At 42.9% G+C, this 18,334-nt stretch overlaps 1 protein-coding gene across 2 annotated transcripts in view; it reads right to left on the reverse strand.

Moving 5' to 3' along the window:
- The window catches only part of MAN1C1 (mannosidase alpha class 1C member 1), a 197,573-nt gene that overhangs the window by 98,479 nt on the left and 80,760 nt on the right, over positions 1–18,334 (reverse strand). The window contains exons 1-2 of one of the 2 annotated variants that reach the window (XM_068268954.1): positions 9,408–9,529; positions 6,223–6,319 (exon numbers count right to left, since the gene is read on the reverse strand). In XM_068268954.1, the coding sequence (XP_068125055.1) occupies positions 6,223–6,319; positions 9,408–9,458 (148 nt within the window). In that variant the 5' untranslated portion in view covers positions 9,459–9,529. Of the gene's footprint in view, positions 1–6,222; positions 6,320–9,407; positions 9,530–18,334 lie in introns of those variants that run through there. The other variant, XM_068268953.1, reaches the window with a different exon arrangement.

The following is an 18,334-nucleotide window of genomic DNA, read 5'->3' on the forward strand; positions in this document are numbered from 1 at the left end:
CCTCTCAGCGCGCGCACACGTATTCCTGAATCTGTGTGAATTAACAGACCCAGCCATACCAGACGCATGCTGCTGCGTGCAACCCGCTGCGCTGGACGCGGAACCAGCCGCATTGCTATCAGCACAAGCGGGGGCTTTTCCGCGTTCTCTCACAGTACCAGACGCATGCTTCTGCGTGCAAACCGCCGCACTAGACGCGGAATCAGCCGCCTTGCTGTCAGCACACGCGGCGGCTTTTCCGCGTTCTCTCACACTGGTTGAATAAAAGTAACTTTAAAGAGACACTGAAGTCTCAAAAAAACATCTTTTTATTTAACAAAATGTGTTTAACATATTAGCCCTAACTAAACCGCCGAATTCCCGCCACTATAAACTATCTAAATCCCTCCTAACTCACCCTCCCTCTCACCTGCAAAATCCACAACTTTCTTGGTCGTGGATTTTGCTGCCCTAAGCACTTCTGTGAGAGGCAGAGCTATGAGCTGCAGCCCTGCCTCAAACGCGTCTGTCAGCGGCGGATCTCAGCCTCTCCCCCGCCCCTCTCAGTGAGGGAAGACTGAGGGGGCGGGGGAGAGGCGGCGATCCGGGCTGACAGACACGCTGAGAGGCAGAGCTGCGGCTCATAGCTCTGCCTCTCACAGAAGCGCTGCCTGGATTGCCCCCGGGGAGTTTGGGGGGATTTAGATAGTGTACAGCATCGGGAATGCGGCGGTTTAGTTAGGGCTAACATATTAACCTCCCTGGCGGTTTATTTATTTTGCCAGGGAGGCTGAAATGGGGTTTTTTTTTTAATTAAAAAAAAAATATTTCATGCAGCCAACTGAAAGTTGGCTGCATGAAAGCCCACTAGAGGGCGCTCCGGAAGCGTACTTTCGATCGCCTCCGGCAATCGAAAGTAACAAGATAGGCCGCAATGAGCGGCCTATCTTGTTTCGCTTTCCTCGTCGCCATGGCGACGAGCGGAGTGACGTCATGGACGTCAGTCGACGTCCTGACGTCAGAGCCGCCCGATCCAGCCCCTAGCGCCGGCCGGAACTGTTTGTTCCGGCTGCGCTGGGCTCGGGCGGCTGGGGGGACCCTCTTTCGCCGCTGCACGCGGCGGATCGCCGCGGAGCGGCGGCGATCGGGCAGCACACGCGGCTGGCAAAGTGCCGGCTGCGTGTGCTGCTTTTTTCGGAATGCAAATCGGCCCAGCAGGGCCTGAGCGGCGACCTCCGGCGGCATACCCCGAGCTCAGCTCGGGATTACCGCCAAGGAGGTTAAACATATTTGTTAAATAAAAATACCTTTTTTTTAGACTTCAGAGTCTCTTTAAGTCAAAATTTGCCAGTGGTATGAATAATTACGAGGCAGCACTGTATAAGCAGGTTGCTAAATGCTGAGATCTCAGTTTCTAATGTAAGTACTCATCTCTGCCAGGTATCAAATCAATTAAAGGCTGAAGTGCAATCATCTGTCTGGGTAGTAGATCAGGTGGAAAGAGTCATCCTTGAAGATATGAAGTCTCCAGCTGTGTTTAAAAAAGGATTAAGATTCTTCCATAGCGCAGAATGTCCCTGACAAATGTCTACCTTGAAGCCATTTAGACAGAGATGCTTATAGTGGTCTGAAAATTCAGCATTTCTTCTTTGCTCTAAAAGATTATTTACAGCCTTAAACCTACTACTAGAAAAAAAATGTAGCAGAACAGCATTCAAACAGTTAAACACAGCACTTTGTTCTTCAGTGCAAAGCTTTTTCAGCTTATGATCTGCATCCGAAGTGGAGATGACATTATCTTTTGTTTACATTCCTCCGTTGATACAATTAGTTACAGCCAGCCACATGCAGAAACGGAGCTGACAAGCAGAGACATATGAGAAATTACCACTAGATAGCTGCTGTATTTATATATTAAAATCTATTAATAAAATACTATGGCAGCTTTCAGAGCAGATAAAATGTGCTTTGGGAACTTGTAATTTGTAAACAGGCAATATTACTTCTGCACAAAAGCAAATATGGTAACTGAATGGGTAATAAAAAGTAGGAAAACACATTTTTATGAAATGTTATGTCAGAGTTTTATTCCACTTTAAAGGGGTTCTGTGGAGTCCTGCAATAAACAAAAACAGACACTTACCTGGGGCTTCTATCAACAAGCTGTTATTTCCCACACTGTCCTCCTCCGATCACTCGTTCCCCACCGCCGTTCCTGGGTCTAGTTACGCGTGTCACGCGTCAGCGGCTGCCTGGCCATGGCCACTCGCATGCGCGCTCCCGCTTGCGTCTCCGGGAGCATACTGTGCAGGCGCAGTACAAGAAAACCTCGTTCCCAGAGAAGTGAGTGGGAGAGTTGTTAGACGAATAATTGATTGGTGCCGGCGGAGGGGAACGGGCAATCGGAGGAGGACGGTGTGAGAGATAGCAGCTACATGGGGACTGATAGAAGCCCCAGGTAAGTGTCTGTTTTTGTTTATTGCAGGACTCCACAGAACCCCTTTAACCACTTTACCCCCGGCGGTACGAATTTCTCCGTCCCTTTTTTCCCCCCTAAAAAACCAGGGACGGAGAAATCCGTACCTTCCGCGCTACCACCGCTGTCTGCGCTCCCGCCGCTCGTGCACGCGCTCCCGCCGCTCGTGCACGCCGCCGCCCGCTCGCCCGGAGATCAATGAACGGGAAAATCCATTCCCGTTCGTTGATCTAAGCCCCCGCAATGATCCGTTGCTTCTATTAGAAATAGCGCGATCATTGTGATTCTCCCAGCCTCCTACTGCTTCCTGTAAGTGTCCTTCCGGACGCTTACAGGTCGCATGTAAACAAACTCACTGTGGCCATCTTGTGTCCAAATAGTAAACTACACCCTAAAGCATTTTACACATACAAATACATTGTTTTACACAATAAATTAACTCATTACTAGAGTTGGGCGAACTGCTAGCGCAACTGCAGCCGAACTGTTCGGCTGCCCGACCTGTCATGTGGCTGTGGCTCTTACTACTTCCGGGTCGCAATGACCCGGAGTAGTACGTCTGCGCTGGCCCGGCGGAGCGCGTCCTAGATCACGTTCCCGTTGCCGGGCACTCTCTGCGCATGTGTGTGACATCATGAGTGACGTCACACACATGCGCAGAGAGTGCCCGGCAACGGGAACACGATCTAGGACGCGCTCCGCCGGGCCAGCGCAGACGTACTACTCCGGGTCATTGCGACCCGGAAGTAGTAAGAGCCACAGCCACATGACAGGTTGGGCAGCCGAACAGTTCGGCTGCAGTTGCGCTAACATTTCGCCCAACTCTACTCATTACCTCCCACACTCCCCAATTTTTATTTTTTTTTTTGTAATTTAAAAAAAAAAAAAAAATACAATAAAAAAAACCCATAAATAGTTACCTTGAAACTGAACTTTTTAAATATTTATGTCAAGAGGGTATAACACTGTTACTTTATAAACTACGGGCTTGTAATTAGGGATGGACGCAAAACTGAAAAAAATGCACCTTTATTTCCAAATAACATATTGGTGCCAAACATTGTGATAGGGACATAATTTAAATGGTTTTATAACCGGGACAAATGGGCAAATACATTTCATGGGTTTTAATTACAGTAGCATGCATTATTTAAAAACTATAATGGCCGAAAACTGAAAAATAATATTTTTTCCCCACATTTTTTCTTATTTTCCCATTAAAACACATTTAGAATAAAATAATTCTTGGCATAATGTCCCACCTAAAGAAAGCCTAATTGGTGGCGAAAAAAACAAGATATAGTTCATTTCATTGCGATAAGTAATAATAAAGTTATAGACGAATGAATGGACGGAGTGCTGAAAGGTGAAAATTGCTCTGGTGTTCAAGGGGTAAAACCCCTCAGTGGTGAAGTGGTTAACCACTTAAACCCCCGAGGTACGAATTTCTCCGTCCCTTTTTTCCCCCCTAAAAAACCAGGGACGGAGAAATCCGTACCTTCCGCGCTACCGCCGTTGTCCGCGCTCCCGCCGCTCGTGCGCGCGCACCCGCCGCTCGTGCACGCCACCGCCTGCTCGCACGGAGATCAATGAACGGGAAAATCCATTCCCGTTCGTTGATCTAGCCCCCGCAATGATCGCGCTGCTTCTATTAGAAACAGCGCGATCATAGTGATTCTCCCAGCCTCCTACTGCTTCCTGTAAGCGTCCGGAAGGACGCTTACAGGTCGCATGTAAACAAACACACTGTGGCCATCTTGTGGCCAAATAGTAAACTACACCCTAAAAGCATTTTACATAAACAAACATTACATTTACACAATAAATTAACTCATTACCTCCCACACTCCCCAATTTTTTTATTTTTTTTTGTAATTAAAAAAAAAAATACAATAAAAAAACAAACATAAATAGTTACCTTAGGGACTGAACTTTTTAAATATTTATGTCAAGAGGGTATAACACTGTTACTTTATAAACTGCGGGTTTGTAATTAGGGATGGATGCAAAACTGAAAAAAATGCACCTTTATTTCCAAATAAAATATTGTTGCCAAACATTGTGATAGGGACATAATTTAAATGGTTTTATAACCGGGACAAATGGTTAAATACATTTCATGGGTTTTAATTACAGTAGCATGCTTTATTTAAAAGCTATAATGGCCGAAAACTGAAAAGTAATAATTTTTTCCCACATGTTTTCCTATTTTCCCATTAAAACACATTTAGAATAAAATAATTCTTGGCATAATGTCCCACCTAAAGAAAGCCTAATTGGTGGCGAAGTGGTTAAAGTAGGGGTCATCTGTCACTCTCCTAAACTGGGGGACACTGGCACTACCTAAACTGGGGGGCTTCTGTCACTACCTAAACTGGGGGCACCTGTCACTACCTAAACTAGGGGGCACCTGTCACTACCTAAACTGGGGGGCTCATGCCACTATCTAAACTGGGGGACACTGGCACTACCTAAACTGGGGGGCTTCTGTCACTACCTAAACTGGGGGCACCTGTCACTACCTAAACTAGGGGGCACCTGTCACTACCTAAACTGGGGGGCACCTGTCACTACATACACTGGGGGGCACCTGTCATTAGCTAAACCTGGGGGCTCCTGTCACTATCCAAACTGGGGGGCCCCTGTCACTACCTAAACTGGGGGACACTTGGAGACACTCATAATCTAATTCCTACTATAGTCCTAGTCTAATGTCCCACCATTGCTATGTTTATGTAAATTTGGCTCCACTCGTGACCACACCCACATCCTGGTCCACGGCGTGGCATGCTATGCGCACTGCACAACTTTCTCCCCTGTATTTCTGCTTCACACACACACACACACACACACACACACACACACACACACACACACACACACACACACACACACACACACACACACACACACACACACACACACACACACACACACACACGGACTCTCTCTCTCCTTCTCTGGTTGTCCTACATAGGGTAGCTGTAATCATCTTGGCAGCAGGAGGTGTGGAGCTACATACTGCCTGCATATGCTCCTCCCCTCCCTATCTACTGCATGTGAGAAAAACAACTACAGAGGTGATAACCTAAGGTTCGAAGTGATAAGATAACACTCACTGTGAAAATGTATCACTTCATTGTTAATAAGGCAATCTTCTTTAGTGAATTAACACTTAAAATACTGATCGGTGTGTGGTGATCAGTTTTAACTTGCCTTATTATCACCAGCATGATCTTAGTAGATTGTGGCCAATGTCTTCTGCTCATAGACCATACGCTACCTCTTTCTAGTTAACATCCACATCATGTTTTATGGAGGTCCAGTAAATAAGAATAACTGATATGTTGGACATTCTACTGTTCCCATCTTTTTTTTTCTGCCACAAAACATGTAGAATATTTACAACCTGGAAGTAGATAGTGTCCTGTATGAAATTTGCATGTGAGCCGCTTACACTAGCAGTATCTGTGTGAAGCACAATGCTATTTTTTCCATAGTAGCGACAGGGGTGCACTTTCTGGCCATGACATCTAATTTCATGGGTAAAAAAAAACAGGAGGCTCTGCATATCTATAAATATACTCTCTTGCCATCAGTAGGGCTTCCTGTATGTACACAGCAGTAAGTTGACTGAAAAGACAGTTCTACACTTGTAGATAAAGAGAAGACCTTGATCATGTCACCCAAACAAAGTAGCTACTCAAGAATATTGCCAACCTACTTTTGACATCTGTGATAACTTTTAGAAGATTTCTTCAACTTACCAAATAAACTTCCAAAATGTCCATCTTTAGTAATTGGACGTAACTCATTTTCCCCCCAGGCATATTTCTTATAGCTGTCCCATGCAAATTTCATCATCTGTAATAGAAAAGATAACATTGATAGTGTATCTTCACATTACCCAAGAAGAAAAACAATTCTCACTAAATAGTATCTACATTTTTCAAGCATTTTAGCAACCTGTATTACACCACGGCCATACCTGTGTGTACTCTGGTACACTGCTCGGAAGCTCTGCATGTTTTACTGTAAAGCTGCCTTGTATACAAGTCAGGTGGCATTGACATAGGAATGATTACTCTGAACTCCATGGGCCTGATTCACAAAGCGGTGCTAACAGTTAGCACGCTGGTGAAAAGCCCTTTATCATGCCTAAACTCAGTTTAGGCATGATAAGTTTAGGTGTGATAAGTTTAGGTGTGATAAGTTTAGGCATGATAGGTTTAAGCATCAACTGGTTTAGTACCGAAGTGCACAGCTGATCAAAAGTTTTGCGCTTGCAAAGTCTGGTGCATTTCGCATAGAGTTTAATGGCGCTGCTTTGCGTGCGGGACTTTGCATACGATCTAAACTTATCTAAACTTAGTATGCCTAAACTTATCATGCCTAAACTTATCACGCCTAAACTGGCTTTTCACCAGTATGGTGCAATGGTTATCACGCCTAAAGTCTCTAACTGGGTTAGCACCGCTTTGTGAATTCGAGCCCCGTGTATGCAGAGCCAGCGTCCCTACAGGTGAGGTGTGTTGGGTCCCTCCTCCCTGTGGAATGCAGTACATTTAGTGAAGCTGTAGGGGTGTAGAGGGATACAATAACATTTAACACTTGGAAGGAAGAGGTGCCCCAAAAAATAATTATATATGTAGATAGACAGACAGACAGACAGACAGACAGACAGACAGACAGACAGACAGACAGACAGACAGACAGATAGATAGATAGATAGATAGATTAAATAAAACTGGCTACCTCTAAAATGAAGGGACAAGCCACAATAACAAAGCAATATGTCCGCATACACTGGCAAAGGTAAGAGTGTGCTAAGGGCCCAACTAAGAGAGCAATGGTTTGAGAGAAAGAGAGCCCATATATACAGCACCACTCATAAATAATTCAAAAAATATAACAATTTTATTTCACATACTTCATATAATATGACATAATGGGGAGTTCAACAATCTTAAAAACAATTAAAAAGACCACATTATCCTCTAATACCAGCTGCAGTAATTCATATATTCTAAGCATGTAAATAAATGTACACACATGTAAATAAATGGACTAATTCCTATAAAATATGCCAACTTGGTGGGCTACAAATGAGAGCCCACCAGTGGTAGAACCCGGGTTCAGTACCTAAATTAAAGTGCTCAGTGATAATGACAATTCATTAATAAACAAAGTGCTTAGTGCAAAACAATATATGTTGTAAACCAAAACATGGACTGCATGAATTCAACTATAATGACAGGAGCAGCCTAATAGATAAAGTGCATAAGAGCAGAGAGTGACAGTGAAAAAAGGAAGGGGAGATACTCAGCCCAGGTCGCTAATATGAAGAGCAGCTGGAGAAGACTGGGGTCCCCTCAGACATTCCACCAGGTTCGCGGGCGTCACCCCGCTTTGACAGGAGGAGAGGACACCGTGTTTGTGAACGCCAGTCCGGCGTTTAAATAGAAAGAGGAGGGCGTGTGCCGAGCGAGCGGGCGTCATCCGGATATGACGTCACCGCCCCTCGGACGAGAGAGAGGAGGAAAGAGGAAGGCGGAAGAGACCACGCTGGAGCGCAGTATGGAAAGCCGGAAGGTGAGTAAACAGAGAGTTACCCAGGCAACCAATCACTAACCATACACACGGAAGGAAAATGTGTCTTGAATTATAACAATAATCTACAATTGTAAACTAGGAATGCTTCAATATGCACATTTCTAACAACAACCCAGCAATATGACTCAAAATATGTATGCAAATGCACATTATACATTTTACATAAAAACAGCAGCCGCATCCATATCCAAGCCCCTATTTAAAGAGGCAGATACATATCTATGTACCAGTCTGTATACTGCCAACACTGCCACCAAAGCAGCAGAATGACAGAAAAACAGGGAGAATCCAGAGTGAATGTTCAAAAATCCGGAATAAGAGTCCATTGCAAATAAGGAGGCCTGTATTAGCCAAAGGAATGGGGTCCCATGAGCACATGAAGTTCCACGAGTTCATATCTAAATTTGGACATCAGGATGGCAAGGTCCATGCATAGGTCCATATACAGAGGTCCATGTATAAACGATTGGCAGATATAGACACATATACAAACAGATCTGCACATGCATAAAAAGGAGGAGAAGGATACGGGTAAGTATATCATACAAAAAATGTATCACACAATATCCACCAAGAAAAAATATATATATATACATGCATGTAACAAGAAATGGAATATCGACCGACCATTGTAAACAATATAAGTATTGTGAACACAGCACTATCCCAAATACCCAGACCAATCAATTTCTTCATTGATGCCTGCTGGTGACATGCTGTCAAGCTGATAAATCCACCTGGCTTCACGTCTAAGTAGGGCCCTAGCAATATCGCCACCCCTCATACCCAATTTAATCTGATCTAGACCACACACCTTGAGGCCCACCGTGGAGCCCCCGTGCATGAACAGGAAATGGGATGCAACTGATGTCAAAGTATCACCATTGTCCAGGTCTCGTTGGGCCAATCTAATTTTGGATAGATGTTGTTGAATCCTGGTTTTTAACATATTTTTGGTCTGTCCCACATATATTTTACCACAGGGGCAGGTCATCGCATAGATGACCCCCCTGCTTTTACAATTAAGGTACCCCTTGATCCTATATTGTTTAATACCTTTGGTGTCATGGATCGTACTTTGAGGCCGCATATACATACAGATATTGCAGTCACCACAAGGATAACTGCCTTTAAGAGGACCTCTACATCTCTTTCTTCCTCCAACAAAGTAACTTGAACATAATCTGTCTTTAAGACTAGGACATCTTTTAGCTGAAATAGATGCATTAGGAGTAATAAATTGTGCAATAGTCGTATCTGACAGTAAAGTTGGCCATGATCCATTAAGTATGCGATATAAGTCCCTCCATTGGTTATTATAAACCGTGCTGAATCTTACCAGTTGGCTAGTTGTTCTTGATGTCTGGTGTAGCAACTGGGACCTGTCCATGGCCCTGGCCCTTTGATATGCTTGCGAGATCACCCGCCTGGGGTAACCCCTGTCTTTAAACCGATCTGATAATTCTCGTGCCTGTGAGGAGAAATCATTGATGTTAGAACAGATGCGACGTACTCGGAGGAATTGTCCCGTGGGGATATTATTACGTAGAGGCCTGGTATGTGCACTTTGATAGTGCAATAAGGAGTTAACTGAAGTAGGTTTGCGAAACAGATCTGTGTTGAGATGACCATCTGTATCAATTTTGATTTTAATATCCAAGAAGTCAACATCTGTAGAAGAAACATGCCTAGTTAGGTGGATATTCATATTATTGTTATTCAAAGCACTCAGGAACCTGTCGCAATCCTCCATGGAACCCCCCCAGAGCATGAACACATCGTCAATAAATCTGAACCAGCCTGTAATATAGGGCTGGAACTCCTCCAGGGGTGGCCCAAAAACAATTTCCCGTTCCCAGTAGCCCAGAAACAAATTGGCTATTGAAGGGGCACATTTCGCGCCCATAGCTATTCCGCACACCTGTTTATAAAAAACACCATTGAATAGAAAGTAATTATGACTCAAAACAAAATCGGCCAACCTCAAAAGTAATTGCTTTAGATCATCTTGGTGGTTACTCTCCATATTGAGGAAATAAGATATAGCTTTAAGGGCCCATTCATGCGAGATGTTAGTATATAGAGATTCAACATCAAATGACACCAAAAGGGTACCTGGTGAAACTGTGAGATCTTCCAAAATCTTCAACAGATCGGAGCTGTCCCTCAAGTATGATTCCAGACTTGTCACATGTCTTTGTAGAAAAAAATCTATAAATTCACAAGGGGGAGCAGTTAGACTTCCAATTCCAGCTACAATCGGTCTGCCAGGTGGACAATCAGCATTCTTATGCACCTTAGGCAACAAGTAAAAGGTCGGTATTACTGGGTGATTGACCGAAAGAAACTCAAACTCTTTTTTGGAGATAGTACCTGCATTCTTAGCCATCACCAATATGTCATCTAATAGTGCCTTATAATACTCGGTCGGATTTCCAGGTAACGGTACATAATTGTTGATGTTCTTTAACTGTTTGTATGCTTCTTTCAAATACATCTCCTTAGGCCATAAAACAACATTCCCTCCTTTGTCCGATTCCTTAATTAAAAAAGAGTCATTATCAGATAAACTTATTATAGCTTTTTGTTCTTCTTTACTCAGATTCTGTCCCTGATTAGGAATAACTGGTAAACGTTCAATCTCTTTCCAAACTGTTTCAAAGAAAATTTTAACCACTGGGCAAGAGCCAAAAGGTATAGTGTACTTAGATCGAGGCCTAAAAAGGCGCGACCGATTACTCACCAAGTCATTCTGTTGATTCTCTTGTAATAATGCCATTAAGTCTTCGAAAACCTGTCTGTCCAGGAGCTCCATGTGTGGGGATACCTCCGTACCTCCCTCAAAGTATTTCTTAAATACGAGCTTCCTACAAAAAAGATACACATCCTTTAAGACTTCAAATTTATCTAGGCTTTTAGTAGGTGAGAATGTGAGTCCCCTTGTTAGTACACTTTGCTCAGCCATAGTCAATTCATAGTTTGTGAGATTTATTACTTTTAATCCATGTGTTGTTGTTCCCTCAAGCGTTTCACTCGTGGAGTTAAAGGATCTCTGAATGGCCCTGTTCTTGTGCCTCCTGCCGCCCCTCCTTGTTCGCTTTCTGCGTCTATGTCGCTGTCCGATAAAAAATCGCTGTTGGACGCTGTATCACTGGATACTGGGACCCTAGGGTTATGTCCATTATGTGGTAATTGTTGGGGACCCCCCTGGGGTATGGGCTTGCTAGGTTTAGGGTATCTCCTACGTCTCCTCCCATTGCCTCTATGTCTCCATCTATAGGCTGCTCCATTGTCATAATCCTGCCGGTCTCTCATGAGTTTTTTACGTTTACCCTCTATAATAAACTTTTCAAAGCTATCCATATCAATTTTCAACTGATTGAGAAAAGGTTGGATAGTGGTGTTCCTGTTGAGGCCCATTAGTGTAGTCTCAAGTGCCTTGAGCTCCACCTTTTTCTTGGCCATTAATTTCTCATCATGCTGTATGAGCATGTCAATAACAATTATTGAGCACTTGGCCAGACCCTCCTCCCAGGTGGCCCTGTAATCGTCAGTGACCTCCCAGGCAGGGAAAATCTGGACTCTAATGCCCCTGGGATAAATCCCTTCTTCTTTATATTGTTTCAGACTGTGTACATTCCACCATAGTTTAAGATAAGCTTTATTCAAGTCTTTAAACGTTCTACATAATTGTTTCATCTCATCAGGAACAGCACTACCGCTTTGAGGGCCAGCCCCAGAAAAGGCTGTTTCAAATCTCCTATTCCAACCTGTCTCTAACGTATCAATAAAACCCTCCATATTGAACAAACCCAATGTCAGTATTAACCAGATATAAATAATCAAATAAGTAAATAAATAGATGAAGATTGCAAGGTGCTGGACCGAGAGGATGGTATAAAGGACAGAACCACCCTTAGTAGTTAAGTAACAAAGCAATATGTCCGCATACACTGGCAAAGGTAAGAGTGTGCTAAGGGCCCAACTAAGAGAGCAATGGTTTGAGAGAAAGAGAGCCCATATATACAGCACCACTCATAAATAATTCAAAAAATATAACAATTTTATTTCACATACTTCATATAATATGACATAATGGGGAGTTCAACAATCTTAAAAACAATTAAAAAGACCACATTATCCTCTAATACCAGCTGCAGTAATTCATATATTCTAAGCATGTAAATAAATGTACACACATGTAAATAAATGGACTAATTCCTATAAAATATGCCAACTTGGTGGGCTACAAATGAGAGCCCACCAGTGGTAGAACCCGGGTTCAGTACCTAAATTAAAGTGCTCAGTGATAATGACAATTCATTAATAAACAAAGTGCTTAGTGCAAAACAATATATGTTGTAAACCAAAACATGGACTGCATGAATTCAACTATAATGACAGGAGCAGCCTAATAGATAAAGTGCATAAGAGCAGAGAGTGACAGTGAAAAAAGGAAGGGGAGATACTCAGCCCAGGTCGCTAATATGAAGAGCAGCTGGAGAAGACTGGGGTCCCCTCAGACATTCCACCAGGTTCGCGGGCGTCACCCCGCTTTGACAGGAGGAGAGGACACCGTGTTTGTGAACGCCAGTCCGGCGTTTAAATAGAAAGAGGAGGGCGTGTGCCGAGCGAGCGGGCGTCATCCGGATATGACGTCACCGCCCCTCGGACGAGAGAGAGGAGGAAGGCGGAAGAGACCACGCTGGAGCGCAGTATGGAAAGCCGGAAGGTGAGTAAACAGAGAGTTACCCAGGCAACCAATCACTAACCATACACACGGAAGGAAAATGTGTCTTGAATTATAACAATAATCTACAATTGTAAACTAGGAATGCTTCAATATGCACATTTCTAACAACAACCCAGCAATATGACTCAAAATATGTATGCAAATGCACATTATACATTTTACATAAAAACAGCAGCCGCATCCATATCCAAGCCCCTATTTAAAGAGGCAGATACATATCTATGTACCAGTCTGTATACTGCCAACACTGCCACCAAAGCAGCAGAATGACAGAAAAACAGGGAGAATCCAGAGTGAATGTTCAAAAATCCGGAATAAGAGTCCATTGCAAATAAGGAGGCCTGTATTAGCCAAAGGAATGGGGTCCCATGAGCACATGAAGTTCCACGAGTTCATATCTAAATTTGGACATCAGGATGGCAAGGTCCATGCATAGGTCCATATACAGAGGTCCATGTATAAACGATTGGCAGATATAGACACATATACAAACAGATCTGCACATGCATAAAAAGGAGGAGAAGGATACGGGTAAGTATATCATACAAAAAATGTATCACACAATATCCACCAAGAAAAAATATATATATATACATGCATGTAACAAGAAATGGAATATCGACCGACCATTGTAAACAATATAAGTATTGTGAACACAGCACTATCCCAAATACCCAGACCAATCAATTTCTTCATTGATGCCTGCTGGTGACATGCTGTCAAGCTGATAAATCCACCTGGCTTCACGTCAAAGTACGATCCATGACACCAAAGGTATTAAACAATATAGGATCAAGGGGTACCTTAATTGTAAAAGCAGGGGGGTCATCTATGCGATGACCTGCCCCTGTGGTAAAATATATGTGGGACAGACCAAAAATATGTTAAAAACCAGGATTCAACAACATCTATCCAAAATTAGATTGGCCCAACGAGACCTGGACAATGGTGATACTTTGACATCAGTTGCATCCCATTTCCTGTTCATGCACGGGGGCTCCACGGTGGGCCTCAAGGTGTGTGGTCTAGATCAGATTAAATTGGGTATGAGGGGTGGCGATATTGCTAGGGCCCTACTTAGACGTGAAGCCAGGTGGATTTATCAGCTTGACAGCATGTCACCAGCAGGCATCAATGAAGAAATTGATTGGTCTGGGTATTTGGGATAGTGCTGTGTTCACAATACTTATATTGTTTACAATGGTCGGTCGATATTCCATTTCTTGTTACATGCATGTATATATATATATTTTTTCTTGGTGGATATTGTGTGATACATTTTTTGTATGATATACTTACCCGTATCCTTCTCCTCCTTTTTATGCATGTGCAGATCTGTTTGTATATGTGTCTATATCTGCCAATCGTTTATACATGGACCTCTGTATATGGACCTATGCATGGACCTTGCCATCCTGATGTCCAAATTTGGATATGAACTCGTGGAACTTCATGTGCTTATGGGACCCCATTCCTTTGGCTAATACAGGCCTCCTTATTTGCAATGGACTCTTATTCCGGATTTTTGAACATTCACTCTGGATTCTCCCTGTTTTTCTGTCATTCTGCTGCTTTGGTGGCAGTGTTGGCAGTATACAGACTGGTACATAGATATGTATCTGCCTCTTTAAATAGGGGCTTGGATATGGATGCGGCTGCTGTTTTTATGTAAAATGTATAATGTGCATTTGCATACATATTTTGAGTCATATTGCTGGGTTGTTGTTAGAAATGTGCATATTGAAGCATTCCTAGTTTACAATTGTAGATTATTGTTATAATTCAAGACACATTTTCCTTCCGTGTGTATGGTTAGTGATTGGTTGCCTGGGTAACTCTCTGTTTACTCACCTTCCGGCTTTCCATACTGCGCTCCAGCGTGGTCTCTTCCGCCTTCCTCTTTCCTCCTCTCTCTCGTCCGAGGGGCGGTGACGTCATATCCGGATGACGCCCGCTCGCTCGGCACACGCCCTCCTCTTTCTATTTAAACGCCGGACTGGCGTTCACAAACACGGTGTCCTCTCCTCCTGTCAAAGCGGGGTGACGCCCGCGAACCTGGTGGAATGTCTGAGGGGACCCCAGTCTTCTCCAGCTGCTCTTCATATTAGCGACCTGGGCTGAGTATCTCCCCTTCCTTTTTTCACTGTCACTCTCTGCTCTTATGCACTTTATCTATTAGGCTGCTCCTGTCATTATAGTTGAATTCATGCAGTCCATGTTTTGGTTTACAACATATATTGTTTTGCACTAAGCACTTTGTTTATTAATGAATTGTCATTATCACTGAGCACTTTAATTTAGGTACTGAACCCGGGTTCTACCACTGGTGGGCTCTCATTTGTAGCCCACCAAGTTGGCATATTTTATAGGAATTAGTCCATTTATTTACATGTGTGTACATTTATTTACATGCTTAGAATATATGAATTACTGCAGCTGGTATTAGAGGATAATGTGGTCTTTTTAATTGTTTTTAAGATTGTTGAACTCCCCATTATGTCATATTATATGAAGTATGTGAAATAAAATTGTTATATTTTTTGAATTATTTATGAGTGGTGCTGTATATATGGGCTCTCTTTCTCTCAAACCATTGCTCTCTTAGTTGGGCCCTTAGCACACTCTTACCTTTGCCAGTGTATGCGGACATATTGCTTTGTTACTTAACTACTAAGGGTGGTTCTGTCCTTTATACCATCCTCTCGGTCCAGCACCTTGCAATCTTCATCTATTTATTTACTTATTTGATTATTTATATCTGGTTAATACTGACATTGGGTTTGTTCAATATGGAGGGTTTTATTGATACGTTAGAGACAGGTTGGAATAGGAGATTTGAAACAGCCTTTTCTGGGGCTGGCCCTCAAAGCGGTAGTGCTGTTCCTGATGAGATGAAACAATTATGTAGAACGTTTAAAGACTTGAATAAAGCTTATCTTAAACTATGGTGGAATGTACACAGTCTGAAACAATATAAAGAAGAAGGGATTTATCCCAGGGGCATTAGAGTCCAGATTTTCCCTGCCTGGGAGGTCACTGACGATTACAGGGCCACCTGGGAGGAGGGTCTGGCCAAGTGCTCAATAATTGTTATTGACATGCTCATACAGCATGATGAGAAATTAATGGCCAAGAAAAAGGTGGAGCTCAAGGCACTTGAGACTACACTAATGGGCCTCAACAGGAACACCACTATCCAACCTTTTCTCAATCAGTTGAAAATTGATATGGATAGCTTTGAAAAGTTTATTATAGAGGGTAAACGTAAAAAACTCATGAGAGACCGGCAGGATTATGACAATGGAGCAGCCTATAGATGGAGACATAGAGGCAATGGGAGGAGACGTAGGAGATACCCTAAACCTAGCAAGCCCATACCCCAGGGGGGTCCCCAACAATTACCACATAATGGACATAACCCTAGGGTCCCAGTATCCAGTGATACAGCGTCCAACAGCGATTTTTTATCGGACAGCGACATAGACGCAGAAAGCGAACAAGGAGGGGCGGCAGGAGGCACAAGAACAGGGCCATTCAGAGATCCTTTAACTCCACGAGTGAAACGCTTGAGGGAACAACAACACATGGATTAAAAGTAATACATCTCACAAACTATGAATTGACTATGGCTGAGCAAAGTGTACTAACAAGGGGACTCACATTCTCACCTACTAAAAGCCTAGATAAATTTGAAGTCTTAAAGGATGTGTATCTTTTTTGTAGGAAGCTCGTATTTAAGAAATACTTTGAGGGAGGTACGGAGGTATCCCCACACATGGAGCTCCTGGACAGACAGGTTTTCGAAGACTTAATGGCATTATTACAAGAGAATCAACAGAATGACTTGGTGAGTAATCGGTCGCGCCTTTTTAGGCCTCGATCTAAGTACACTATACCTTTTGGCTCTTGCCCAGTGGTTAAAATTTTCTTTGAAACAGTTTGGAAAGAGATTGAACGTTTACCAGTTATTCCTAATTAGGGACAGAATCTGAGTAAAGAAGAACAAAAAGCTATAATAAGTTTATCTGATAATGACTCTTTTTTAATTAAGGAATCGGACAAAGGAGGGAATGTTGTTTTATGGCCTAAGGAGATGTATTTGAAAGAAGCATACAAACAGTTAAAGAACATCAACAATTATGTACCGTTACCTGGAAATCCGACCGAGTATTATAAGGCACTATTAGATGACATATTGGTGATGGCTAAGAATGCAGGTACTATCTCCAAAAAAGAGTTTGAGTTTCTTTCGGTCAATCACCCAGTAATACCGACCTTTTACTTGTTGCCTAAGGTGCATAAGAATGCTGATTGTCCACCTGGCAGACCGATTGTAGCTGGAATTGGAAGTCTAACTGCTCCCCCTTGTGAATTTATAGATTTTTTTCTACAAAGACATGTGACAAGTCTGGAATCATACTTGAGGGACAGCTCCGATCTGTTGAAGATTTTGGAAGATCTCACAGTTTCACCAGGTACCCTTTTGGTGTCATTTGATGTTGAATCTCTATATACTAACATCTCGCATGAATGGGCCCTTAAAGCTATATCTTATTTCCTCAATATGGAGAGTAACCACCAAGATGATCTAAAGCAATTACTTTTGAGGTTGGCCGATTTTGTTTTGAGTCATAATTACTTTCTATTCAATGGTGTTTTTTATAAACAGGTGTGCGGAATAGCTATGGGCGCGAAATGTGCCCCTTCAATAGCCAATTTGTTTCTGGGCTACTGGGAACGGGAAATTGTTTTTGGGCCACCCCTGGAGGAGTTCCAGCCCTATATTACAGGCTGGTTCAGATTTATTGACGATGTGTTCATGCTCTGGGGGGGTTCCATGGAGGATTGCGACAGGTTCCTGAGTGCTTTGAATAACAATAATATGAATATCCACCTAACTAGGCATGTTTCTTCTACAGATGTTGACTTCTTGGATATTAAAATCAAAATTGATACAGATGGTCATCTCAACACAGATCTGTTTCGCAAACCTACTTCAGTTAACTCCTTATTGCACTATCAAAGTGCACATACCAGGCCTCTACGTAATAATATCCCCACGGGACAATTCCTCCGAGTACGTCGCATCTGTTCTAACATCAATGATTTCTCCTCACAGGCACGAGAATTATCAGATCGGTTTAAAGACAGGGGTTACCCCAGGCGGGTGATCTCGCAAGCATATCAAAGGGCCAGGGCCATGGACAGGTCCCAGTTGCTACACCAGACATCAAGAACAACTAGCCAACTGGTAAGATTCAGCACGGTTTATAATAACCAATGGAGGGACTTATATCGCATACTTAATGGATCATGGCCAACTTTACTGTCAGATACGACTATTGCACAATTTATTACTCCTAATGCATCTATTTCAGCTAAAAGATGTCCTAGTCTTAAAGACAGATTATGTTCAAGTTACTTTGTTGGAGGAAGAAAGAGATGTAGAGGTCCTCTTAAAGGCAGTTATCCTTGTGGTGACTGCAATATCTGTATGTATATGCGGCCTCAAA

The sequence above is a fragment of the Hyperolius riggenbachi genome, chromosome 2 (genome assembly GCF_040937935.1).
Source record: "Hyperolius riggenbachi isolate aHypRig1 chromosome 2, aHypRig1.pri, whole genome shotgun sequence".
NCBI classification, from domain to species: Eukaryota; Metazoa; Chordata; class Amphibia; order Anura; family Hyperoliidae; genus Hyperolius; species Hyperolius riggenbachi.